This window comes from Oncorhynchus kisutch, linkage group LG15 (assembly GCF_002021735.2).
Source record: "Oncorhynchus kisutch isolate 150728-3 linkage group LG15, Okis_V2, whole genome shotgun sequence".
NCBI lineage: Eukaryota > Metazoa > Chordata > Actinopteri > Salmoniformes > Salmonidae > Oncorhynchus > Oncorhynchus kisutch.
Window position 1 is genome coordinate 27,391,929 of NC_034188.2, and position 27,459 is coordinate 27,419,387.

Consider the following 27,459-nt stretch of genomic DNA (forward strand, 5'->3'; position numbering starts at 1 on the left):
ATATATATATATATATATATATATATATATATATATATATATATATATATATATAGCCAGTGGGATTTTCTGCTGTAATGATTGATCTTCTCTGCTAGGAGTCTTTGGCTCAGGACTGAGGCTGGTTTGCTTTTCTGACTCACTACTTCTACACACACATACACCAGGTGCATTCAGAAAGTATTCAGACCCCTTTTCCCACATTATGTTACGTTACATCCTTATTCTAAAATGGATTAAATAAATAAAAAATCCTCATCAATCTACACACAATACCCCATAATGACAAAGAGAAAACAGGTTTTTTAGAAATGTTTGCAAAATTATTTAAAAAATATATATATATATATCTTCTTTACTAAAGGATTCAGACCCTTTGTTGTGAAACTCCAAATTTAGCTCAGGTGCATCCTGTTTCCATTGATCATCCTTGAGATGTTTCTACAACTTGATTGGAGTCCACCCGTGGTCAATTAAATTGATTGGACATGATTTGGAAAGGCACACACCTGTCTATAAGGTCCCACAGTTGACAGTGCATTTCAGAGCATAAACCAAGCCATGAGGTTGAAGGAATTGTCCTTAGAGCTCCGAGTAGGATTGTGTCGTGGCACAGATCTGGGGAAGGGTACTCAAACATTTCTACAGCATTGAAGGTTCCCAAGAACACAGTGACCTCCATCATTCTTAAATGAAAGAAGTTTGGAACCACCAAGACTCTTCCTAGAGCTGGCCGCCCGACCAAACTGACCAACTCCTCAGTTAAAGGCACATGACAGCTTGCTTTGAGTTTGCTAAAAGACACCTAAAGGACTCTGACTATAAGAAACAAGATTCTCTGGTCTGATGAAACCAAGATGGAACTCTTTGGCCTGAATACCAAGCGCCACGTCTGGAGGAAACCAGGCACCTTCCCTACGGTGAAGCATGGTGGTGGCAGCATCATGCTGTGGGGATGTTTTTCAGCGGCAGGGACTGGGAGACTAGTCAGGATCAAGAGAAAGATGATTGGAGCAAAGTATAGAGAGATCCTTGATGTAAACCTGCTCCAGAGCGTTCTTGGCCTTAGACTGGGGTGAAGGTTCACCTTCCAACAGGACAATGACCCTAAGCACACAGCCAAGACAACGCAGGAGTGGCTTCGGGACTCTGAATGTTCTTGAGTGGCCCAGCCAGACCCCAGACTTGGAACACGATCTAACATGTCAGTAGAGACCTGAAAATAGCTGTGCAGCGACACTCCCCATCAGAGGATCTGTTTGATCCTTTGAGAGGATTTGAGAGGATCTACATAGAAGAATGGGAGAAACTCCCCAAATAAAGGTGTGCTAAGCTTGTAGCGTCATACCCAAGAAGACTCGAGGCTGTAATCGCTGCCAAAGGGTCTGAATACTTATGTAAATGTGATATTTCATCATAAATATTTTTCTGAAAACCTGTTTTTACTTTGTCATTATGGGGTATTGTGTGTAGATTGATGAATAAAAATGTCGAATAATTTTAGAATAAGGCTGTCACATAACAAAATGTGGATAAAGTCAAGGGGTCTGAATACTTTCCCAAGGCACTGTATACACTCATACTGTACACACGTTAACATGTTAACAGCACACAATTGGGTCTTGAGTTTCATGCTGCAGTGTGGGATATACAGCCACAAGGACGGGATCATGATTTAAGCCCAGAAACTATGGGAGGGGAGGCAGAGGGGAATATTTTGGCATTGGGGGGGTCAGGTAAAGGGAGGAGAAGGGTGCAGTCCAGACGGGTGCTTGGGTCGGCATTTGTCGTGACTAGAGCTGTCTGTCTGTCTGCTTCCCAGAACTGTAAATGAGAATTAGTCTCCTGGGGGATGTAGTTCCATTACTCTCCATCTCTCTCATTACACATTCATTATAACCTGTTTCGCTCTCTCTCCTCCCTCTCCCTCTCCAATCTTCTCTCTCCCTCTCACTCTAACCTCCCTCTCCCATCTTCTCTCTCCCTCTCCTCCCTCTCATCCTCCATCTCTCTCACTCTAACCTCCCTCTCATCCTCCATCTCTCTCCCTCTAACCTCCCTCTCATCCTCCATCTCTCTCCCTCTCACTCTCTCCTCCCTCTCATCCTCCATCTCTCTCCCTCTCACTCTCTCCTCCCTCTCATCCTCCATCTCACTCTCTCCTCCCTCTCATCCTCCATCTCTCTCCCTCTCACTCTCTCCTCCCTCTCTTCCTCCATCTCTCTCCCTCTCACCCTCTCCTCCCTCTCATCCTCCATCTCATCCTCCATCTCTCTCCCTCTCACGCTAACCTCCCTCTCATCCTCCATCTCTCTCCCTCTCACGCTAACCTCCCTCTCATCCTCCATCTCTCTCCCTCTCACTCTCTCCTCCCTCTCATCCTCCATCTCTCTCCCTCTCACTCTCTCCTCCCTCTCATCCTCCATCTCTCTCCCTCTCACTCTCTCCTCCCTCTCATCCTCCATCTCTCTCCCTCTCACTCTCTCCTCCCTCTCTTCCTCCATCTCTCTCCCTCTCACTCTCTCCTCCCTCTCTTCCTCCATCTCTCACTCTCTCCTCCCTCTCTTCCTCCATCTCTCTCCCTCTCACTCTCTCCTCCCTCTCATCCTCCATCTTCTCTCTCCCTCTCACTCTAACCTCCCTCTCTTCCTCCATCTCTCTCCCTCTCACTCTCTCCTCCCTCTCATCCTCCATCTTCTCTCTCCCCCCTCTCATCCTCCATCTTCTCTCTCCCTCTCACTCTCTCCTCCCTCTCACTCTCTCCTCCCTCTCATCCTCCATCTTCTCTCTCCCTCTCACTCTCCTCCCTCTCATCCTCCATCTTCTCTCTCCCTCTCACTCTCTCCTCCCTCTCATCCTCCATCTCTCTCCCTCCCTCTCACTCTCTCCTCCCTCTCTTCCTCCAGCTCTCTCCCTCTCACTCTCTCCTCCCTCTCATCCTCCCTCTATCTTTCCCTCTCTCTAACCTCTATTTCAATGAAAGGAAGGACATGATGAATCTAACAGGTGCTGTTGCCACCAGTGATGTCATTGCCCTCTGCAGTGTTTGTGTGCAGTATAAGCCCTGTTTTTATTTAACTAGGCAAGTCAGATAAGAACAAATTCTTATTTTCAATGACAGCCTAAGAACAGTGGGTTAACTGCCTTGTTCAGGGGCAGAACGCCAGATTTGTACCTCCGGGCTCGAACTTGCTCGGGGCTCGAACTTGCAACCTTTCGGTTACTAGTCCAACACTCTAACCACAAGGCTACGCTGCCGCCCCACTGTTGTCCCGGGTGATGCTGACAAGGTGTCATGTATTGTCCAAGTGGGTTAAGGTGATAGGGACAACACACAATGTGGTCCTAATGTTAGGGATAGGGATTGTAGCAGACAATGTGTCTATGGTAGAGATAAGACTAGGGTCATAATGTTAGATGTGTGTTCCTTTTGATGCTGTGAATTTGATGCAGATCATTTGTAACAAGTCCCACATTCATCTTACATTAGTTTGGCGTTGTCTGTCCCCCGACCGGCTAGACAGGTCCATCGCTCTCCTGTAGTGCCCCTGGACAGGACAGACAGACACACATGCATACACACACTCAGTATCAATGAATCAGAATCACCTTAATTCACACATACATGATCAATGTTTCAATTGTTTCAAGGCTTAAAAATCCTCTTTAACCTGGCTCCTCCCCTTCATCAGAATCCGAGTCACCTTTTATTCACCAATTATATTTCCACATACTGAGAGTTTTACTTGGTGATATGGTGCTGCTAGTGATAGACACCATACTGAGAGTTTTACTTGGTGATATGGTGCTGCTAGTGATAGACACCATACTGAGAGTTTACTTGGTGATATGGTGCTGCTAGTGATAGACAACATACTGAGAGTTTTACATGGTGATATGGTGCTGCTAGTGATAGACAACATACTGAAGGTTTTACTTGGTGATATGGTGCTGCTAGTGATAGACAACATACTGAAGGTTTTACTTGGTGATATGGTGCTGCTAGTGATAGACAACATACTGAGAGTTTTACTTGGCGATATGGTGCTGCTAGTGATAGACAACAGACTGAGAGTTTTACTTGGTGATATGGTGCTGCTAGTGATAGACAACATACTGAGAGTTTTACTTGGTGGTATGGTGCTGCTAGTGGGGGTGAGTGCATGTGTCAAGCTTGAATTTGTGGGTGTGTGGTTGTTTGTTTATGAGTGTTTATGTGTGTGTTAGCATATCTGAGGGACCTCAAGCACTGGCCTGCAGAGCTCTGTGGGGTTCAAGGGAGCACATAAGGAGGCAGGAGTATGGAAGGATGGAAGAAGGAGCAATGGGTGAATGGATGAACGAGGCAGAGAAATATAAGAATGAGATAGGAAGAGATACAGGAAGAGATATTTGGGGTTTAGAGAGGGAGAGGGAGTGTTTGGAAAATAAATCAAAATGTTTATGTGAAAGAGAGATGGCACAATATGAAGGGATGGGAGAGAAGGAGAGGGGGAGTGTGATGTCAGAGCTGAAAGCTGTGAAATTGTCTCCAGAGCTGCACCTGGTTTTCCAACGGCTAGTCAAGTCATTATACAAACACTAGCTGCACAGGAACTTTATACCACTCATCTCTCTACAGGAACATTCTACCATTCATCTCTCTCTTTTCTCCCTCTACAGGAAAATTCTACCACTCATCTCTCTCTTCTCTCCCTCTACAGGAACATTCTACCACTCTCATCTCTCTCTTCTCTCCCTCTACAGGAACATTCTACCACTCTCATCTCTCTCTTCTCTCCCTCTACAGGAACATTCTACCACTCATCTCTCTCTTCTCTCCCTCTACAGGAACATTCTACCACTCATCTCTCTCTTCTCTCCCTCCACAGGAACATTCTACCACTCTCATCTCTCTCTTCTCTCCCTCCACAGGAACATTCTACCACTCTCATCTCTCTCTTCTCTCCCTCCACAGGAACATTCTACCACTCTCACCTCTCTCTTCTCTCCCTCTACAGGAACATTCTACCTCTCATCTCTCTCTTTTCTCCCTCTACAGGAATATTCTACCACTCTCATCTCTCTCTTCTCTCCCTCTACAGGAACATTCTACCACTCTCATCTCTCTCTTCTTTCCCTCTACAGGAACATTCTACCATTCATCTCTCTCTTCTCTCCCTCTACAGGAACATTCTACCACTAATCTCTCGCTTCTCCTTATCTTCTGCACCTTTAAGGGGGGTCTGAAATTCCTGATTTAGCCTGGGTTTCAATTTTCCTCATTAGGAAATGCGACTGAGAGAAATGTTTGAGTCTTGGAGGTGTGCTTTGACGTGCGTGTTTCTTGTGTGTGTGTTGTAACGAGGGAAGTGTTTGTACTTTCACTATGCCAAAATAGAAACCCAAATAGTCACTCCCCCATCTAGAAACAGTCTAACCAGGTCTTGTTTCTGGAAGTAGCCTAGGCTAGCTAGGAAGCTAGTCAACTTTTTCCCCCAATTAGTTTCAGTCAACCATGGGTGACCGTGGCAAAGTTGGTAATACTTTGGATAGCGTATCTATGGGGATAGTTAGGGATCATCAATAAATTGCTCAGTGTAAATGGAACAATATTTTCATGTTGCACATCTTTTAGTCTTATTAAATTCTTTCAATATTTGTAGATTATTTTTTACAATTTAGAGTTGGTTAGAGGTTTTTAAGTCATTGAAATGTTCTTGATGTTTTAAGCTATTGACATTTAAAAATATTGTTGCATGTACATTGTGTCATTTACTGATGGTCCCTTACTATCCCCACATATGGATATCAGATGTCAAACCAAATTGACCATGGGTAATATGATTGGGTCGTGTGCAGCTGCACTCCAAATGAATGATTACTTTGGTGCTGCGAGCTGTGGGAAGGATTGAAATGAACCCAACCCAAGGAAATCTCAGTACCTTTCATTATGTGACATACAATCTTTTCCAAATGGTCTTACAGATCTCACTTTTGGAGAAGTCTGACTTTATGACCAAAATTATCCTATTAACTCTAAGGTCGATGTCCGCACCCCGCGGAAATATTATAAACATAATAAAAATTACCCATAAAAATATGTCAGTTTAAACTAGAGATATCTGTTTTGCATTGTATTGACAACATCCGCCTATATAACACCATCTGCGGTGAAAGGTGACCAAGCCAGAGTGGTCTACTCTACCAGAGCGTCCGAATGGTTTGGCCTACAAACTATTATGACCTCTCACTAACACGATGGTGTGTGTTCTCTATGACCCCCACAAGCATCTTGGGACTTGTCTGAAGTTGGTACAGCTGATCTGCCAACTTCTGTCTGGTGTCTGAGCAGTTTGGGCTACACACTACTATGAGACACTCACATGTCGGTTTGACTCTAGGACGCCCACAGGCCTCAGAAGACTGATCAGAAGGTCCCCCGGTAGCAGTTGAACATATAACTGGAGTATACAGTGCCTTGCGAAAGTATTCGGCCCCCTTGAACTTTGCAACCTTTTGCCACATTTCAGGCTTCAAACATAAAGATATAAAACTGTATTTTTTTTGTGAAGAATCAACAACAAGTGGGACACAATCATGAAGTGGAATGACATTTATTGGATATTTCAAACTTTTTTAACAAATCAAAAACGTGAAAAATTGGGTGTGCAAAATGATTCAGCCCCCTTAAGTTAATACTTTGTAGCGCCACCTTTTGCTGCGATTACAGCTGTAAGTCGCTTGGGGTATGTCTCTATCAGTTTTGCACATCGAGAGACTGACATTTTTTCCCATTCCTCCTTGCAAAACAGCTCGAGCTCAGTGAGGTTGGATGGAGAGCATTTGTGAACAGCAGTTTTCAGCATGTTTTTTCTCAATTTTTTTTAACACTTCAAATCATCAGCTAAATGATTGTTAGTTTGACCTTCTTAAAACAATTCCATATAACTTAGTAGAACCCCCCCCTCCCCCAATATTGATTCCACATAGACTGTTTTCTATCAGAGAAGTTGTTCATATCTTTCAGTTGCTCTTTAATAGCCTCCAGTATTTATGCTGCAGTAGTTTGTGTCGGGGGGCTAGGGTCAGTCTGTTATATCTGGAGTATTTCTCCTGTCTTATCTGGTGTCCGGTGTGAATTTAAGTATGTTCTCTCTAATTATTTCTTTCTTTCTTTCTCTCGGAGGACCTGAGCCCTAGGACCATGCCTCATGACTACCTGGCATGATGACTCCTTGCTGGCCCAAGTCCACCTGGCCATGCTGCTGCTCCAGTTTCAACTGTTCTGCCTGCAGCTATGGAACCCTGACCTGTTCACCAGACGTGCTACCTGTCTGTCCCAGACCTGCTATTTTCAACTCTCTAGAGACAGCAGGAGTGGTAGAGATACTCTTAATGATCGGCTATGAAAAGCCAACTGACATTTACTCCTGAGGTGCTGACTTTCTGCACCCTCGACAACTACTGTGATTATTATTATTTGACCACGCTGGTCATTTATGAACATTTGAACACCTTGGCCATGTTCTGTTATAATCTCCACCCGGCACAGCCAGAAGAGGACTGGCCACCCCTCATAGCCTGGTTCCTCTCTAGGTTTCTTCCTAGGTTTCGGCCTTGCTAGGGAGTTTTTCCGCGCCACCGTGCTTCTACACCTGCATTGCTTGCTGTTTGGGGTTTTAGGCTGGGTTTCTGTACAGCACTTTGATATATCAGCTGATGTAAGAAGGGGTATATAAATAAATTTGATTCATATCTCTTTCCTTCTGTCTCCCCTTTTCTCTCCTCTCTTTCCATCCTTGCTATTTTCATGTGTCCCTCTTTCTCGGCCACAATCTCTATCCTCCCACCATTCAACCTCCCCCTCACTTCCTTTCTCTCTCTCAATAGAATGACTACAGGAAGTTGTCCATGCAGTGTAAGGACTTTGTCGTGGGGGTGTTGGACCAGTGCAGAGACACAGAGGAGGTGGAGGCCATCTTGAACGGTGACATGGACAATGCCCCGCCCAGCGAAAACAACCGGCCCTGCCTCGAACGCGTCAAACTGGCCATTAAATATGAGGTCAAAAAGGTGAGAAACCCTAACCAGGACTGCAACCTGACTGCATTGCTTGACACTGTTGTAAATGACTAACATTACATTTTGTTTTAGTTTACATGCCAGTATTTATCTGAACGCATCAGTGGTGTAAAAAGTACCCAATTTTCACACTTGAGTAAAAGTAAAGATACCTAAAAAAATTACTTAAGTATCAACAGTAAAAGTACAAGTATAAATCATTTCAAATTCCTTATATTAAGCAAACCAGATGGCCATATTTTCATTTTTTTTTATTAACAGTTTGCCACAGCCAAGCTCCAACACTCAGATATCATTTACAAGCGAAGCATGTGTTTAGTGAGTCCATCTGTCACGATCGTCGTAGTGAGCGGACCAAGGCGCAGCGTGATGGAAGTTCCACATCTTTATTACGGTGAAACTTTAAACAATAAACCAATAACGAAACGTGAAAGTAGTGGTGTACATGCACAAACACAAAACAATATCCCACAAACACAGGTGGGAAAATGGCTACCTAAATATGATCCCCAATTATAGGCAACGATTACCAGCTGCCTCTAATTGGGAACCATACAAAACTTAGAACATTTTAAGTAGAACACCCCCTAGTCACACCCTGACCTACTACACCATAGAGAACCAAGGGCTCTCTATGGTCAGGGCGTGACACCATCAAATCAGACATAGTAGGGATGACCAGGGATGTTCTTTGTGCTTGAATTGGACCATTTTCCTGTCCTGCCAAGCATTCAAAAAGTAATGAGTACTTTTGTATCACGTTTCAGGAGAAGAACCAGATGTCAAAGTAACAAAAGTGTAATACTAGAACAGGGGGCAGGCAAAATGACAGGTCAAGGGCAGGCAGAGGTCAGTAATCCAGATCAGAGTCCATAAAGAACAGAACTGCAGGCAGTCTCGGGGTCAGGGCAGGCAGAGGTCAATAATCTAGGGTGGTGTGACAAGGTACAGAATGGCAGGTAGGCTCAGGATCAGGGCAGGCAGAAATGCTCAAAACCAGGAAAACTAGAAAACAGGAACTATAACAAGATAGGTGCAAGGGGAAAACCACTGGTAGGCTTGACGAACAAAACAAACTGGCAACAGACAAACAGAGAACACAGGTGTAAATACACTGGGGATAATAGGGAAGATGGGCAACACCTGGAGGGGGTGGAGACAAGCACAAAGACAGGTGAAACAGATCAGGGTGTGACACTTTTGGGTGTCAGGGTACATCAAATGTACATCATTTTCATTAGGAATGTAGTGAAGTAAAAGTAAAAGTTGTCAAAAATATAAATAGTGAAGTGAAGTACAGATAACCCCAAAAACTACTTAAGTAGTATTTTAAAATATTTTTGCTTAAGTACTTTACACCACTGGATAGCATTGATTGTACATAAAGCATTTGACTGCATTTGTCTGTTGGACCTTATTGTTAACTGCTGTAATTGTATGCGGAAATTTGGATTTAGGTTCAATCTAGACAATTCAGGGAGAGCATTGAATCAGTGATGTAGTATTGCAGTAGTGATGCAGCACACACATCTCGTGTGTGTGTGTGTGTGTGTGTGTGTGTGTGTGTCCCAAGGCCTGGTAGCGTTTGTAAATATCAGACTATCGAGCCTGTCTCAGAGTGCTTATCCCTCTCATACCAGAAGTGTTTCAGCTAAATGTCAAACCACATCAACTCTCCCTTCATTACCAGGGACTCACAGAGACTGACACACACAAACACACACTCATACACACACAGTTCAACAATAAACGTATGCATGTTTATCTGACCTTATGGTTGATCATCCTGTATTGAAACATCATGAGACATTAGTACCATCAGGTCTCATATCATCTAAGCCATAATAATGTATACTCCAGCCTGTCTGGAAGCATCCAGGGACACAGTAGAGTGTAGTGTATGGACATTTCCAAATCACAGATATTATTATATTATGCACAATTGTGCATGTGTTAAACAGGACAAATATAAGCACCCACGAAATGATGAACTATTATTAGTCATTACAGACGGAGAATAGCTGACAGGAACAACAGATCCATTTAAAGTGCAGACCTTTCCTATGGTGCACTGCTTGAAGAGTTAAAATTATTTTAAAAGTTGGAATTTGCCTGCAAATGTTTGTGATTTGTATCCAACTTGACTGCAGGGAACTGACTGAACCTTTATTCTTGGCTCGTTTATTGCTCAATCAAATCGAATTGTATTAGTCACGTGCCGAATATAACAGTGAAATGCTTACTTACGAGTCGCTAACCAACAGTGGAGTTTAAAAAAAATATGAATAAGAATAAGAAAAAAAATAACAAGTAATTAAAGCCGCAGTAAAATAACAATAGCAAGACTATATACAAGGGGATACCTGTACAGAGTCTATGTCCAGGGGCACCGGTTAGTTGAGTTAATATGTACATGTAGGGAGAGTTATTAAAGTGACTATGTATAGATGATAACAACAGAGAGTAGCAGCGGTCTAAAAGAGGGGGGTGGGGGGTGATGTAAATAGTCTGGGTGGCCATTTGATTAGGTGTTCAGGCCATTTGATTAGGTGTTCTCTGCTACCGCTTGCTATGCGGTAGCAGAGAGAATAGTCTATGACTAGAGTGGCTGGAGTCTTTGACCATTTTTAGGGCCTTCCTCTGATACCAGCTGGTATAGAGGTCCTGGATGGCAGGAAACTTGGCCCCAGTGATGTACTGGGCCGTACACACTACCCTCAGTAGTGCCTTGCGGTCGGAGGCCGAGCAGTTGCCATACCAGGCAGTGATGCAATGATTCTCTCGATGGTGCAGCTGTTGAACATTTTGAGGAGCTGAGGACCCATGCCAAACCTTTTCAGTCTCCTGAGGGGGAATAGGTTTTGTCGTGCCATCTTCACAACTGGCTTGGTGTGCTTGGACCATGTTAGTTTGTTGGTGATGTTGACACCAAGGAACTTGAAGCTCTCAACCAGCTCCACTACAGCCCAGTCGATGAGAATGTGGGTGTGCTTGGTCCTCTTTCTCCTGCAGTCCGCAATCATCTCCTTTGTCTTGATCACGTTGCGGGAGAGGTTGTTGTCCTGGCACCACACAGCCAGGTCTCTGACGACCTCCCTAAAGGCTGTCTCGTCGTTGTCGGTGATCAGGCCTACCACTGTTGTGTCATAGGCAAACTTAATGATGGTGTGCCTGGCCGTGTAGTCATGAGTGAACAGGGAGTACAGGAGGGGACTAAGCACGCACCCCTGAGGAGCCCCTGTGTTGAGGATCAGCGTGGCGGATGTGTTGTTACCTACCCTTATCACCTGGGGGCTGCCCAACAGGAAGACCAAGATCCAGTTGCAGAAGGAGGTGTTTAGTCCCAGGATCCTTAGCTTATTGATGAGCTTTGATGGCACTGTGGTATTGAACGCTGAAATGTAGTCAATGAATAGCGTTCTGACATAGGTGTTCCTTTTGTCAAGGTGGGAAAGGGCAGTGTGGAGTGCAATAGAGATTCATCATCTGTCGATGTGCAAATCTGTCGGTATGCAAATTGGAGTAGGTCTAGGGATTCCCGGATAATGGTGTTGATGTGAGCCATGACCAGACATTTCAAAGCACTTCATGGCTACAGACGTGAGTGGTACGGGATGGTAGTCATTTAGGCAGGTTACCTTAGTGTTCTTGGGCACAGGGACTATGGTGGTCTGCTTAAAACATATTGGTATGACAGACTCGGACAAGGAGAGGTTGAATTGTCAGTGAAGTTTGAAAATGCCAACTGGTCAGCGCATAATCGCAGTACACGTCCTGGTTATCCGTCTGGACCTGCAGCCTTGTGAATGTTGACTTGTTTAAAGGTCTTCTCACATTGGCTGTGGAGGGCGTGATCACACAGTTTTCCGGAACAGCTGGTGCTCTCATGCATGTTTCAGTGTTATTTGCCTCGAGGCAAGAATAGAAGTAGTTTAGCTCATCTGGTAGGCTCGTGTCACTGGGCAGCTCTCAGCTGTGCTTCGCTTTGTAGTCTGTAGTGGTTTTCAAGCCCTGACACATCCGACGAGCTTCAGAGCCGGTCTACTACGATTCGATCTTAGTCCTGTAATGACACTTTTCCTGTTTGATGGTTTGTCGGAGGGCATAGCGGGATTTCTTATAAGCTTCTGGGTTAGGGTCCCGCTCCTTGAAAGCGGCAGCTCTAGCCTTTAGCTCAGTGCAGATGTTGCCTGTAATCTATGGCTTCTGCTGTAGCTATATGACTGTAGTTTTATGTAAAATGATTTTATACAGTTCATGGCCCACACTTCCTGTCAGCAGGAGCAAGAATTTTGTGCTTTGCTAATATACAGCAGCCGTCTTTATGTAAGTGTGGGACAGTGTATTTTCATCTCACTCTCTCTCTCTCGCTCGCTCTCTCTTTTTTTAAATTATATTTGTGTGTTTTCATCTCCTCTGTCTCTCTCTCTCGCTCTCTCTGTTTTTAAATTATATTTAGTGTGTTTCCATCTCTCTCTCTCTCTCTCTCGCTCTCTCTCTCTGTTTTTAAATTATATTTAGTGTGTTTCCATCTCTCCCTCCCTCTCTCTCTCTCTCTCTCTCTCTCTCTCTCTCTCTCTCTCTCTCTCTCTCTCTCTCTCTCTCTCTGTTTTCAAATTATATTAAGTGTGTTTCCTTCTCTCCCTCTCTCTGTCTGTAGTTTGTGGCCCATCCTAACTGCCAGCAGCAGCTGCTGACTATCTGGTATGAGAACCTGTCAGGTCTGAGGCAGCAGTCCATCGGAGTCAAGTGTTGGACCGTTCTGGGGGTCAGCTTGGGACTGCCCTTCCTGGCTCTCGCCTACTGGATCATGCCCTGCAGCAAGGTAATGAATGTATGCAGACGCACCTACAGTATACACACACACACCTGTGTGCTCAAGTACACACACAGACAAGGTGTGTGTGTGTGTGTGTGTGTGTGTGTGTGTGTGTGTGTGTGTGTGTGTGTGTGTGTGTGTGTGTGTGTGTGTGTGTGTGTGTGTGTGTGTGTGTGTGTGTGTGTGTGTGTGTGTGTGTGTGTGTGTGTGTGTGTGTGTGTTTGACACCTGGCGTGTGGGAGCAGTAATACCCTTGTGGGGGTTCTAGGGGCTGTTAGTAAGATGATTTCTAACCAATGGAAGACAGACAGTTAGAGAGGCAACTCCTCCTATAGCAGGAGGAAGACACTGTAAATATCACACTAACCTTAATTACCCTCCACTGGCAGGTCCCTCCCAGCATCCTCTCTGACACTGGCACAGCCTCTGAAGAGACGGAAAGGAAAGGAAAGGACATAAAAAGAGCAAGCCAAGGGGAATTAAGTGGGTAGGAAGGGGAACGGTGACAGGAGAGAAGGATGCACAAGTGTGAGTGAGTGAGTGAGTGAGCGAGAGAGAAAGGAGAGGAAATGGACAGAGAGAGAGAGAGAGAGAGAGAGAGAGAGAGAGAGAGAGAGAGAGAGAGAGAGAGAGAGAGAGAGAGAGAGAGAGAGAGAGAAGAGAGAGAGAGGAGAGAGAGAGAGAGAGAGAGAGAGAGAGAGAGAGAGAGAGAGAGAGAGAGAGAGAGAGAGAGAGAGAGAGAGAGAGAGAGAGAGAGAGAGGAGAGAGAGAGAGAGAGAGAGAGAGAGAGAGAGAGAGAGAGAGAGAGAGAGAGAGAGAGAGAGAGAGAGAGAGAGAGAGAGAGAGAGAGAGAGAGAGAGAGAGAGAGAGAGAGAGAGAGAGAGAGAGAGAGAGAGAGAGAGAAAAAACACAGGCAGCCAAGACCCCTCCACACTGAGAAGTACAGCAGGATTTCTCCCTACCGCAATCTGCTGAGAATCCAAATATTTTCTCCCTATATAGTGCACTACGTTTGGTCAAAAGTAGTCCAATACATTATAGGAATATGGTGCAGTTTGGGACGTAGCTAGTTCCTGTTCAGAGTAAACAGAAGGGAAAGACACACACCTGACTGATTTGGTTAAGATGGCAATGTGGCGGCAGGTAGTCTAGTACTTAGAGCGTTGGATCAGTTACAGAAAGGCAGCTGGTTCGAATCCCACAAATCTGCCGATGTGCCCCTGAGCAAGACACTTACACCTAATTGCGTCTGTAAGTCGCTCTGGATAAGAGTGTGTGCTATATGACTGATGTAAATGTGGTGATCAACACTCTTGATGTACTGTTGGTTGATGTGGGACACGCACACAGCACAATGGCTGTGTGTTAAATGAACAAGCTTGCATGTTAATATTTACAAATACATGTTCCTGTGATTTTGAGTGCATAGTTTTGAATGTTCAGTGTGTCGATCTGCATCCCTCTGAAGCATAACTGTGTTTGTGTTGGTGTACCACTCTGTACCTGTCTGAGTCTCTATTTCTGAATAGTAGAACACACAACCAGATTCATATTTCACACACACGGTCTTATTTAGTGTTTTCTCTTCTGACTTTGATTTCTGGACATGGGCCACTAGAGGGTCAATAAAATACAAGTTCTGTTAGCTACCCTCCAATGGAGAAATGTTCTATTCAGTTGACAGGAGTATTGAGTCTGACTCCAATTCTGACTTCGCTGATCCCTAAGTCTGACTTAACAGAATATGTTTTGTTTTTCAGCCTCAGGTTAGAGACAGTAGTCCACACTAGTTCCACTAAGTCAGTTTATTATGACACCTTCTGACAGGGATACTGTTTCTTTGCAATATCATGTACACATTTAACATGGATTTATTACATTTAAGCAATAAGGCACCTCTATGGTTTGTGGTATATGGCTAATATATCACGACTAAGGGATATTCTTAGCACGAAGGAACGCAGAGTGCCTGGATGCAGACCTTAGCCGTGGTATATTGGCCATATACCACAATCCCCTGAGGTTCCTTGTTGCTGTTATAAACTTGTTACAAACATAATGACAGCAGTAAAAATACATGTTTTGTCATACCTGTGGTATATGTTCTGATATACCACAGCTGTCAGCCAATCAGCATTCACGGCTTATAATTACATTTGAACCATTTAGTAAAACGCTTTTATCCAGAGGGACTTATGCTTAGTGCATTCATCTTAAGATAGCTAGGCAAGACATCCACATCACAGTCATAATAAGTAGACATTTTCCTAGATAAAGCAGCTATGAGCTAAGTGTAAAGAAAGGCTGTATTTTTTGACCCTGTTTGTTTTAGTTGGGTCAGATCCTGAGAAGTCCTTTCATGAAGTTTGTGGCCCACGCCGTGTCCTTCACCATCTTCCTGGGCCTGCTGGTCATCAACGCCTCAGACCGCTTTGAGGGGGTCAAGAACCTGCCCAACGAGACCATCACTGACCACCCTCGTCAGGTGTTCCGGGTCAAGACCACTCAGTTCTCCTGGACGGAGATGCTGATCATGAAGTGGGTGCTGGGTGAGTAGGGGAGAGGGAGAGAAGGGGATAGAGGTAAGAGGGGAGGAAATGAGGGAGGTAAGAGGAAGAATGTGAGGGAATGGATTAAGAGAGAAAGAAGGAAAGGAAGGCGGATGGAGAGAAAGAAATAGGAAAAGAGAAAGAAAGAGAGTGGTACCCACAAACATAAGATCAATCATTACAAAAAAATCCACTGGTTTCTCCCTCTCTTCTTTCTCTCTCCCCCCTCTCTCTCCCGCTCTCTCCCGCTCTCTCTCAATTAAATGTACATTTATTCCATTTCAATTTAAGGGCTTTTATTGCCATGGAAAACATATGTTTACATTGCCAAAGCAAGTGAAATAGATAATACACAAATGTGAAACGAAAAAAAAATGAAACTGAACGTTACACTCACAAAGTTCCAAAAGAATAAAGACATTACAAATGTCATATTATGTCTATATATATGTAATGGTGTGCAAATAGTTAAAGTACAAAAGGGAAAATAAATAAACATAAATATAGGTTGTATTTACAATGGTGTTTGTTCTTCACTAGTTGCCTGTTTTCTGGACTTTGTACCCTCCTGCCTGACCATTCTGGCTGCCTTGACCTCGAGCCTGCCTGACCATTCTGCCTGCCCTGACCTCGAGCCTGCCTGACCATTCTGCCTGCCTTGACCTCGAGCCTGCCTGACCATTCTGCCTGCCCTGACCTCGAGCCTGCCTGACCATTCTGCCTGCCTTGACCTCGAGCCTTCCTGACCATTCTGCCTGCCCTGACCTCAAGCCTGCCTGACCATTCTGCCTGCCCTGACCACGAGCCTGCCTGACCACGAGCCTGACTGACCATTCTGCCTGCCCTGACCTCGAGCCTGCCTGACCATTCTGCCTGTCCTGACCTCGAGCCTGCCTGACCATTCTGCCTGCCCTGACCTCAAGCCTGCCTGACCATTCTGCCTGTCCTGACCTCGAGCCTGCCTGACCATTCTGCCTGCCCTGACCTCGAGCCTGCCTGACCATTCTGCCTGCCCTGACCTCGAGCTTGCCTGCCACACTGTACCTCCTGGACTCTGAACTGGTTTTGGCCTTTTTCCTGTCCACGACCGTTCTCTTGCCTACCCTTTTGGAATATAATAAATATCAAAGACTCAAACCATTTGCCTCCTGTGTCTGCATCTTGGTTACACCTTGTGCTCTTATACTTGAGAGCCATGTTGAGAGCCAAGTCTGCCTACAGCGGCCTTTCTCAATAGTAAGGCTATGCTCACTGAGTCTGTACATAGTCAAAGATTTCCTTAAGTTTGGGTCAGTCACAGTGGTCAGGTATTCTGCCACTGTGTGCTCTCTGTTTAGGGCCAAATAGCATTCTGGTTTGCTGTTTTTTTTTTTTATTCATTCCAATGTGTCAAGTAATTATTTTTTTTCTCATGATTTGGTTGGGTCTTATTGTGTTGCTGTCCTGGGGCTCTGTGGGGTCTGTTTGTGTTTGTAAACAGAGGCCCAGGACCAGCTTGCTTGGGGGGCTCTTCTCCAGGTTCATTTCTCTGTAGGTGATGGCTTTGTTACGGAAGGTTTGGGAATTGCTTCCTTTCAGGTGGTTGAAGAATTGAACTGCTCTTTTCTGGATTTTGATAATTAGCGGGTATCGCCCTAATTCTGCTCTGCATGCATTATTTGGTGTTCTACGTTGTACACTGAGGATATTTTTGCAGAGTCTCAATTTGGTGAATTCTTGGTTGGTGAGCGGACCCCAGCCCTCACAACCATAAAGGGCAATGGGTTCTATAACTGATTCAAGTATTTTTGGTCAGATCCTAATTGGTATGTCAAATTGTATGTTCTTTTTGATGGCATAGAAGGCCCTTCTTGCCTTGTCTCTCAGCTCATTCACAGCTTTGTGGAAGTTACCTGTGGCGCTGATGTTTAGGCCGAGTTATTTATAGTTTTTTGTGTGCTCTAGGGCAACGGTGTCTAAATGGAATTTGTATTTGTGGTCTTGGCAACTGGACCTTTTTTGGAACACCATTATTTTTGTATTACTGAGATTTACTGTCAGGGCCCAGGTCTGACAGAATCTGTGCAGAAGATCTAGGTGCTGCTGTAGGCCCTCCTTGTTTGGGGACAGAAGCACAGATCATCAGCAGTAGACATTTGACTTCAGATTCTAGTAGGGTGAGGCCGGGTGCTGCAGACTGTTCTGGTGCCTTCGTTAATTCGTTGATATATATTTTGAAGACTTCAAAATATATGGGGCTTAAGATGCATAAGATGCTTAAGATGCATCCCTGTCTCAGCCCTGGCCCTGTGGAAAGAAATGTGTTGATTCTAAGTTTTGTATGTGATCATGTATATGTTTTTGCTGTTTGTTCATTGTAATAGAGACAAAAAGATTGGAGAAGTGGTTTATCCCCACATCTCTGTTTTGTATAGATAACTTTTCTTGTTGTTTGTTTCGAGTTTTCAAATTTGACCAGAAGTGGTTAGATTCTATGGATTCTTCAATTACATGAGCTGATTTCTGATGTGCTGTTCCTTCTTTTTCCATAGTGTATTTCTGTATTGTTTTAGTGATTCACTGTAGTGAAGGTGTAGGCTCAGGTTTTCTGGGTCTCTATGTTTTGGTTGGATAGGTTTTTCAATATTCTTTCTCAGGTTTTTGCATTCTTCATCAAACCATTTGTCATTGTTGTTAATTTTCTTAGGTTGTCTCCTTGACATTTTTAGATTTGATAGGGAAGCTGAGAGGTCAAATATACTGTTTAGGTTTTCTACTGCCAAGTTTACACCTTCACTTGAATTTGATGTTGCCTAATTGTTTTTTGGTTGATTTCCACACTACTTTCCTCCCATCTATAGCATTTCTTAATATTATTCCGTTATTTTTGTGACTCAAGATTGAGCATAGCTCTGTTCAAGTAGAGTGTGGTTTTGCTGTGATCTGGTAGGGATGTCAGTGGGCTGACTGTGAACGCTCTGAGAGACTCTGGGTTGAGGTCAGTGATAAAGTAGTCTACAGTACTACTGCCAAGAGATGAGCTATAGGTGTACCTACCTTAGAAGTCCCATAAAAGCCTACCATTGACTATATACATACCCAGCATCTGACAGAGCTGCAGGAGTTGTGACCTGTTTTTGTTGGTTATGTTGTCGTAGTTGTGCCTAGGGGGGCAAATATGGGAGGGAATGCTGTCACCTCCAGGTAGGTGTTTGTCCCCCTGTGTGCTGAGGTGTCAGGACCTTGTCCAGTTCTGTAATTTAGGTCACCAGAGACTAGTACATGTCCCTGGGCCTGGAAATGGTTGATCTCCCCGCCTAGGATGGAGAAGCTGTTATCGTTAACTTGTTATGGCTGCAATCCCGCTAATGGGATCGATATGACAACTACCAGTGAAAATAGAGGGCACCAAATTCAAACCACAGAAATCTCATAATTACAATTCCTAAAACATACACGTGTCTTATATCACTTTAAAGGTAATCTTGTTGTTAATCTCACCAAAGTGTCCGATTTCAAATATACTTTTCAGCAAAAGTACTACAAACGATTATGTTAGGTCTCCACCAATAACAATAAGCATAGCAATTTTCCAGCGAAATATAGCATTCACAAAAAGCAGAAATAGAGATAAAATTAATCACTAACCTTGAATTATCTTCATCAGATGACACTCATAGGACTTCATGTTACACAATACATGCATGTTTTGTTTGATAAAGTTCATATTTATATTTTAAAAATCTGAGTTCACATTGGCATATTAGATTCACTAGTTCCAAAAACATCTAGTGATTTTGCATAGCCACACCGTTTCAACAGAAATACTCATCATAAATGTAGATGATAATACAAGTTATACACATGGAATTATATATAGACCTCTGCTTAATGCAACCGCTGTGTCAGATTTCAAAAAAACATTTACGGAAAAAGCAACCCATGCAATAATCTGAGACGGAGCTCAGAACATTAGCCAAATTAGCCGCCATGTTGGAGTCAACAGAAACCAGAAAATACATAATAAATGTTTCCTTACCTTTGATGAACTTCATCAGAATGCAGTCCTAGGAATCCCAGGTCCACAATAAATGCTTGGTTTGCTCAAAAATTTCCGTTATTTATGTCCAATTAGCTACTTTGGTTAGCGCGTTTGGTAAACAATTCCAAAGTCACAAAGCGCGTCCACTATAACGTGACGAAATGTCAAAAAGTTCCGTAACAGTCAGTAGAAACATATCAAACGATGTACTGAATCAATATTTAGAATGTTGTTTACATATATCTTGAATAACATTCCAACCGGAGAATTAGAATGACTTCAGATGACCGATGGAACACAGGTCCTTCCCCTGTGAATGCACATGGTGAAAGCATGGTCAACTCTTGGCAGTGGTGACTATTTCCTGTGTCATTCGACCCCCCTCACATTAGAGTCATCAGACAAAGTTCTATTGATTGTTGACATCTAGTGGAAGGCGTAGGAAGTGAAAACTCATCCATAGCTCGCTGTAATTTCAATGAGAGCTTGGTTGAAAATCTGCCACCCCCATAAAAAATCCAAACAGGAAGTGGAATTTCTCAGGTTTTTGCCTGCAATATGAGTTCTGTTATACTCACAGACATAATTCAAACAGTTTTAGAAACTTCAGAGTGTTTTCTATCCAATACTAATAATAATATGCATATATTAGCAACTGAGACTGAGGAGCTGGCCGTTTACAATGGGCACCTTTTCATCCAAACTACTCAATACTGCCCCTGCAGCCATAAAAAGTTAAAGTGTGGGGATTCTATTGGGGGGATATATGTAGCAGAAATGAGGACATTTTCCTCTGTTGAGAACATGTCCTTATTCATTTCTAGACGCATGTAAAATGTTCCTGTTTTGACTAATTTAATAAAGTGGGTTAGGTCTGCTCTATAACAAATTAGCATAACACCTGAGTCGCTTCCCTATTTCACACCTGGTATTTTGGTGGGTGGGACTACCAGCTCTCTGTAACCTAGAGGGCAACCAGTGGGTCCATCTCCTTTATACTTTATACCATGTTTCTTATCGGTTGACAATGTCTGTATTTCCAATCTCTTTGATGAATTCCGGGTTCCTGCTCTTTAGGGAAAAGGCGTCATCTGCCTTTGGCCTAAAGAGCAGGAACCCAGACTTCATCAAAGAAATTGGAAATACAGACATTCTCAACCGACAAGAAACATCAGACCAGAATGAGACAGTAAAAGCTTTGTGTTCCATGGTGTATAGAGTTGTTTTTGTGTGGTTTAGGCCCAGACAACCATCTCTCTCTCTCTCTCTCTCTCTTTCAGGTATGATCTGGTCAGAGGTCAAGGAGATCTGGGTGGACGGCCCTAGAGAGTACGTGAATCACCTATGGAATGTGTTAGACTTCGGCATGTTGTCTATCTTCGTAGCATCGTTCACCGCTCGGCTCATGGCCTTCCTCAAGGCCTCCAAGGCCCAGCAGTACGTAGACCAGTTTGTGACCAACGAAGACATCCGCAACGCGTCCCTACCTACTGAGGTTGCCTACTACACCTACGGTGCGTGGAAATATACAGTTGGCATTCTCATTTTCTACCCTTCTACGAGTGTCTACATTAGCCACTGTGCTCTAGTACCCTTCACAGTACACTGCTCAAGCCCCCTAATCACTGCCGTCATCTTGTGGTGTGGGTTTGTTATGACAACGACTGTTTAAAGTAAGCTGCTACGCAGTCTGCATACACACGCATATGCCAGCCTCCCCACTGTTTACACACAAACACTTTGAAACAGCCAACAGACAATGACGCACTCAGTCACACACCCTGATCTCTGGTAGTTGTCTGTGTGCGTATGTGTTTATCTCTCCTGGTGGTTTTGTAATGAGAAAGTCTTTTTCAAAGGATGAAAACAAAGTGCTTATGAGTAAACAAATTCTTCGTTTTGAACCAATCCGGCGCTGTAAGATGTCCAGTATTCCCTTAAGACCTCACTCTCTCTCTCTCTAATGTATATCTCTCTCTCCCTCCCCTTTCTCTCTCTCTAATGTATATCTCTCTCTCCCTCCCCTTTCTCTCTCTCTAATGTATATCTCTCTCTCCCTCCCCTTTCTCTCTCTCTAATGTATATCTCTCTCTCCCTCCCCTTTCTCTCTCGCTAATGTATATCTCTCTCTCCCTCCCCTTTCTCTCTCTCTAATGGATATCTCTCTCCCTCCCCTTTCTCTCTCTAATGTATATATCTCTCTCCCTGTCTCTCTAATCCCTGCATCTCCCTCCATGTTTCTCTCTCCATCTCCTTTCACCTACCTTGAAATTACATTCATGTTCTACTCTCACTCTCCCAACAACATCTCATAGTTTCGCTTAGAAGTGATGTATTATGAATAAACGTTTATGTTTGACGGATGAATTCCACGCGTTTACAGGGTTGATTCTGCATGGTAACGGGGTTGAAACAGGAACAGCTCAACGTTGAACAGTTTAACCTCTAGCGACGAGCAATCCCGTATCCGGGAGAGTAATCATAGCCTCAAGCGCATTACCATAACGCAACTTTTCCTATTCATGAAAATCGCAAATGAAATTAAATAAATATATTGAAACACAAGCTTAGCCTTTTGTTAACAACACTGTCATCTCAGATTTTCTAAATATGCTTTTCAACCAAAGCTACACAAGCATTTGTGTAAGAGTATTGATAGCCTAGCATAGCATTAAGCCTAGCATTCAGCAGGCAACATTTTCACAAAAACAAGAAAAGCATTCAAATAAAATCATTTACCTTTGAAGAACTTCGGATTTTTTCAATGAGGAGACTCTCAGTTAGATAGCAAATGTTCATTTTTTCCAAAAATATTATTTGTGTAGGAGAAATCGCTCCATTTTGTTCATCACTTTTGGCTAAGAAAAAAAAACGAAAATTCATTCACTACAACGCCAAACTTCTTTCCAAATTAACTCCATAATATCGACAGAAACATGGCAAACGTTGTTTAGAATGTTATCAAGGTGTTTTTCACATATCTATTCGATGATAAGTCCTTCGTGGCAGTTGGGTTTCTCCTCAGTAGCAAACGGAAAAGTACTGCAGCTGGAGATTACGCAATAATTGCAACGGAGAGCACCAAGCGACCACCTGGTAAATGTAGTCTCTTAGGGTCAATCTTCCAATGATATGCCTACATATACGTCACAATGCTGCAGACACCTTGGGGAAAACGTGGAAAAGGTAAGCTGACTCCTAGCTCCTCCACAGCCATATAAGGAGTCATTGCCATGAGGCGGTTTCAAAAAATGCGGCACTTCCTGATTGTATTTTTATCTGGCTTTTTTCTGTAACATCAGTTCTGTGGCACTCACAGACAATATCTTTGCAGTTTTGGAAACGTCAGAGTGTTTTCTTTCCAAAGCTGTCAATTATATGCATAGTCAAGCATCTTTTCGTGACGAAATATCTTGTTTAAAACGGGAACGTTTTTCTTCCAAAAATTCAAAGAGCGCCCCCTATATCCAAGAAGTTAAGCATTACTTCCGAGGGGTTACGGTTAGGGCTGAGGTTTGGGGATGGCTTAAAACAAAGTAATACAAATGACACACTATCACCATCAGGTATCATCCGTATTCTTACTATTCTCGCCATTTGCCAGGGGTCTGTGAACTGCTGTAGCGCAGTGGTCTGAGCAGCACTCTTCGGCTCCGAGGATCACGAGTTCGCACGTCCGAAATCAAAGTCTGTTTCTAGTGATCAGGCTCCTCTCTCCCTTGCCCTCCCCTCCCTCTTTCAGCCAGGAATAAGTGGCGTCCGTCGGACCCCCAGATCATCTCGGAGGGTCTTTATGCCATCGCTGTGGTGCTGAGTTTCTCCCGCATCGCCTACATCCTGCCGGCCAACGAGAGCTTCGGCCCGCTCCAGATCTCCCTGGGCCGGACGGTGAAGGACATCTTCAAGTTCATGGTGATCTTCATCATGGTGTTTGTGGCCTTCATGATCGGCATGTTCAACCTCTACTCCCACTACCTGGGAGCCAAGTACAACCCTGCCTTCACCACGTGAGTGGGACCACACACCCACACGCACATCTTCAACCTCTACTCCTACTACCCGGGAGCCAAGTACAACCCTAGCTTCTCCACTTCACACTCACATACTGTTCACATACACTTTGCATCGTATTAGTGTGTAGAGGGATAGAAACTCAGCCTTACTTTCCTTCTATCAAACCCCTCTTCTGAAACGACAGGTGTAAGCAGTGTCTGGCTACATCTCTGGCCAGTTTATTAGCAGACATCTGCCATGATGTTTTCTGGAATCTTGCCAGTCCTTTCACATCAGTGATGACAAGCAAAATTGGGACTCATTCAATGTCCGTCTGTTGTTTTTTAGCAACGTTGCTTTGTGATATCAATCATCTTTAGGAACCATTTGTCACGATTTATCTTAGAGAGAGAAGGCACACACATTCAGACACTGTCAATCCTCTTCCCTCCTCCTCTCCTATCTCCTCTCCTCTCCTTTCTCCTCTCCTGTGTCCTATGACTCAGACTGAAAGTTTCCACGCAATCATCTTTTAGTCACTTTGCTAATGGGTTTTGAGTCCAGCCTGCCTGTCAGTCAGTCAGTCTGTCGGTCAGTCAGTCAGTCAGTCAGTCAGTCAGTCAGTCAGTCAGTCAGTCAGTCAGTCTGTCCATCTGTCAGTCAGTCAGTGTGTTTTAAGTTGTGAGTTAGAGAACCATGGCGTGTAGGATGGGTTCTGCTTGGCTGATCACATAGAACTGCCAGTCTGCTGAGGTGGTACTGGTATACATTTTCTAAGGCCAACTCATCACTTCTACTCCCTCACACAGGATACGCAGTGTCAGGGCTATATTTTGGACTCTAAGGCCCAATTAGTATTGTCTAAGTGTTGTTGATGTGTTTCTACCCAAACACGAGTTAGATCAGTCTGTAATAAGAAAGGCTTTGCCTTGAAACATAGTTGGGATTTGTCAGTTTTGAGGATATTTTTCCACAAATATTTTTCCCTCTTGAATTGCTAGTATGAGCTGTTATGAGTCAACTCTTCTATTGAAAAGTTGTTACTCATGCCACAAGGGGTCAGTATGACTCCAGTTCTGACTCTGCTTGCATCAGAAAAAAACAATAACAGTTGAGTTTGTCTATATTTGAAGGTGTCAACATACATTCCATCACTCCTTTCTATGTGTGTGTGTGTGTGTGTGTGTGTGTGTGTGTGTGTGTGTGTGTGTGTGTGTGTGTGTGTGTGTGTGTGTGTCTGTTATTGCTCTGTGTGATTAAGTATAGTTGACAGGGCAGGTTTTGATGGAGGATGGTAGCGAGGGCTGGGTTGATGGCTCTGGTGGTGATGGAGGCAGGTGTCAGTGATAATGATACCCCAGGTGGAGGCACGTTGAGTGGGTGCCAGGGAGAGGGTGAACGAGGGTCTCTGGAGGATGGCTTGAGGGTTCAGACTGCTGAGGTGATGAGATTGTCTCTATGTTCTAGTCAGCCATGCATGACAAATGCTCCACAGACCGATGAAGGCTAGAGGAGGAAAGTAGGAATGAGTGGAGTGGAGAGATGGGATAGAAAGACACTGCTGCCTCAGTGAGGGAAACTGGCCAGATCCACCGACACTGGAGGAGAAGTGAGAGAGATGGAAATGAAAGAGGGACAGGAAGAAAGACAGAGACCTACAGATGCTGTTTCCTAATTTGGCTGTGTTTCTCGAAGCAGGAAAATAATCCTGCAGCAATAAGAAATGTGAATAATTTGTTGATTAGAATTCATCGACATCTGTGGGACCAATTAATTTTTTAAGTGAAAATTACAAACTTTAGAAGCTTTTTTAAACCTTGAATGCACTACAAGTTCGCATGTCATGAAACAACAGGATGATCAAATTAAGATTACGCATCTGTGCACAGACACGGAGAAAAATATGAATGAGGGAGAGGGCAAAACCAAGAAACAGAGAGATATGATCATGTTTTGGGGTGGAGTGAGAGAGGCAGAGTGGAGAGATAAAGAGATGAGAATGATACAGAGAGAGGGGTTTAGAGGGAGCCGTAAATAGGGCTGGTGGTATGGAATCCAGTTTAGTGTAGGCCAGAAATCAAATCAGATCAGTAACCGAGAGTGGGGGGTTGGGAGAGAGAGTGGGGGGTTGGGAGAGAGGGAAAGAGAGAGAGAGTGGGGGGTTGGGAGAGAGGGAAAGAGAGAGAGAGTGGGGGGTTGGGAGATTGGTCACATATACATATTTAGCAGTTGTTTTTTTTACCTTTATTTTACTAGGCAAGTCAGTTAAGAACAAATTCTTATTTTCAATGACGGCCTAGGAACAGTGGGTTAACTGCCTGTTCAGGGGCAGAACGACAGATTTTGTACCTTGTCAGCTCGGGGATTTGAACTTGCAACCTTTCGGTTACTAGTCCAATGCTCTAACCACTAGGCTACACTGCCACCTTGTTATTGTGGGTGTAGCGAAATGATTGTGTTCCTAGCTCCAACAGTGCAGTAATATCTAACAATTCACAACAATAAAGACAAATCTAAAAAATAAAATAAATATGTCAAGCTAAGGATATATAGACATAAAATGAGTGATAGAAGGAAAAAAGGAGAGAGGGACTGAGATGTTGAGAGATGGCAGGGAGAGTTTGAGAGTGATATAGGGGTTGAGAGATGGCAGGGATAATTTGAGAGTGATATAGAGGTTGAGAGATGGCAGGGATAATTTGAGAGTGATATAGAGGTTGAGAGATGGCAGGGAGAGTTTGAGAGTGATATAGAGGTTGAGAGATGGCAGGGATAATTTGAGAGTGATATAGAGGTTGAGAGATGGCAGGGAGAGTTTGAGAGTGATATAGAGGTTGAGAGATGGCAGGGAGAGTTTGAGAGTGATATTAGAGGTTGAGAGATGTCAGGGTGAGTTTGAGAGTGATATAGAGGTTGAGAGATGTCAGGGTGAGTTTGAGAGTGATATAGAGGATGAGAGATGGTAGAGAGAGTTTGAGAGTGATATTAGAGGTTGAGAGATGTCAGGGTGAGTTTGAGAGTGATATAGAGGTTGAGAGGGAAAGAGAAAGAGTGGGGGGTTGGGAGAGAGAGGGGGGGTTGGGAGAGAGGGAAAGAGAGAGAGAGAGTGGGGGGTTGGGAGAGAGAGTGGGGGGTTCGGAGAGAGAGGGTGGGGGGGGGTGGAGAGAGAGAGTGGGGGGTTCGGAGAGAGAGAGAGAGAGTGGGGGGTTGGGAGAGAGAGGGTGGGGGGGAAAGAGAGAGAGAGAGTGGGGGGTTGGGAGAGAGGGTGTGTGGGAAAGGGAGAGAGAGAGTGGGGGGTTGGGAGAGAGAGGGTGGGGGGGAAAGAGAGAGAGAGTGGGGGGTTGGGAGAGAGGGGGAGGGGGAGGGGGTGGGTGGGTGGGTTGGGAGAGGGAAAGAGAGAGTGGGGGGTTGGGAGAGAGAGTGGGGGGTTGGGAGAGAGAGGGTGGGGGGGGGTGGAGAGAGAGAGTGGGGGGTTCGGAGAGAGAGAGAGAGAGTGGGGGGTTGGGAGAGAGAGGGTGGGGGGGAAAGAGAGAGAGAGAGGGGGGTGGGAGAGAGGGTGTGTGGGAAAGAGAGAGAGAGAGTGGGGGGTTGGGAGAGAGAGGGTGGGGGGGAAAGAGAGAGAGAGTGGGGGGTTGGGAGAGAGGGGGAGGGGGAGGGGGTGGGTGGGTGGGTGGGGAGAGGGAAAGAGAGAGTGGGGGGTTGGGAGAGAGAGGGGGGGTTGGGAGAGAGGGAAAGAGAGAGAGAGTGGGGGGTTGGGAGAGAGTGGGGGGTTCGGAGAGAGAGAGAGAGAGAGAGAGAGTGGGGGGTTGGGAGAGAGAGGGTGGGTGGGGGGAAAGAGAGAGAGAGTGGGGGGTTCGGAGAGAGAGGGTGTGTGGGAAAGAGAGAGAGAGAGTGGGGGGGAAAGAGAGAGAGAGAGAGTGGGGGGTTGGGAGAGAGGGGGGGTGTGGGTGGGGAGAGGGAAAGAGAGAGAGAGTGGGGGGTTGGGAGAGGGAAAGAGAGAGACAGTGGGGGGT

General features: G+C 44.6%; 1 protein-coding gene across 1 annotated transcript in view; it reads left to right on the forward strand.

Moving 5' to 3' along the window:
• The first annotated feature begins 4,041 nt into the window (after positions 1-4,041).
• LOC109881349 (short transient receptor potential channel 7) overlaps positions 4,042-27,459 on the forward strand; it is a 53,276-nt gene continuing 29,858 nt past the window's right edge. Inside the window, exons 1-6 of the mRNA XM_031791382.1 lie at positions 4,042-4,155; positions 7,873-8,055; positions 12,725-12,889; positions 15,216-15,432; positions 20,734-20,967; positions 23,196-23,460. Of these exons, the coding sequence (XP_031647242.1) occupies positions 4,042-4,155; positions 7,873-8,055; positions 12,725-12,889; positions 15,216-15,432; positions 20,734-20,967; positions 23,196-23,460 (1,178 nt within the window). The remainder of the gene's footprint in view (positions 4,156-7,872; positions 8,056-12,724; positions 12,890-15,215; positions 15,433-20,733; positions 20,968-23,195; positions 23,461-27,459) is intronic.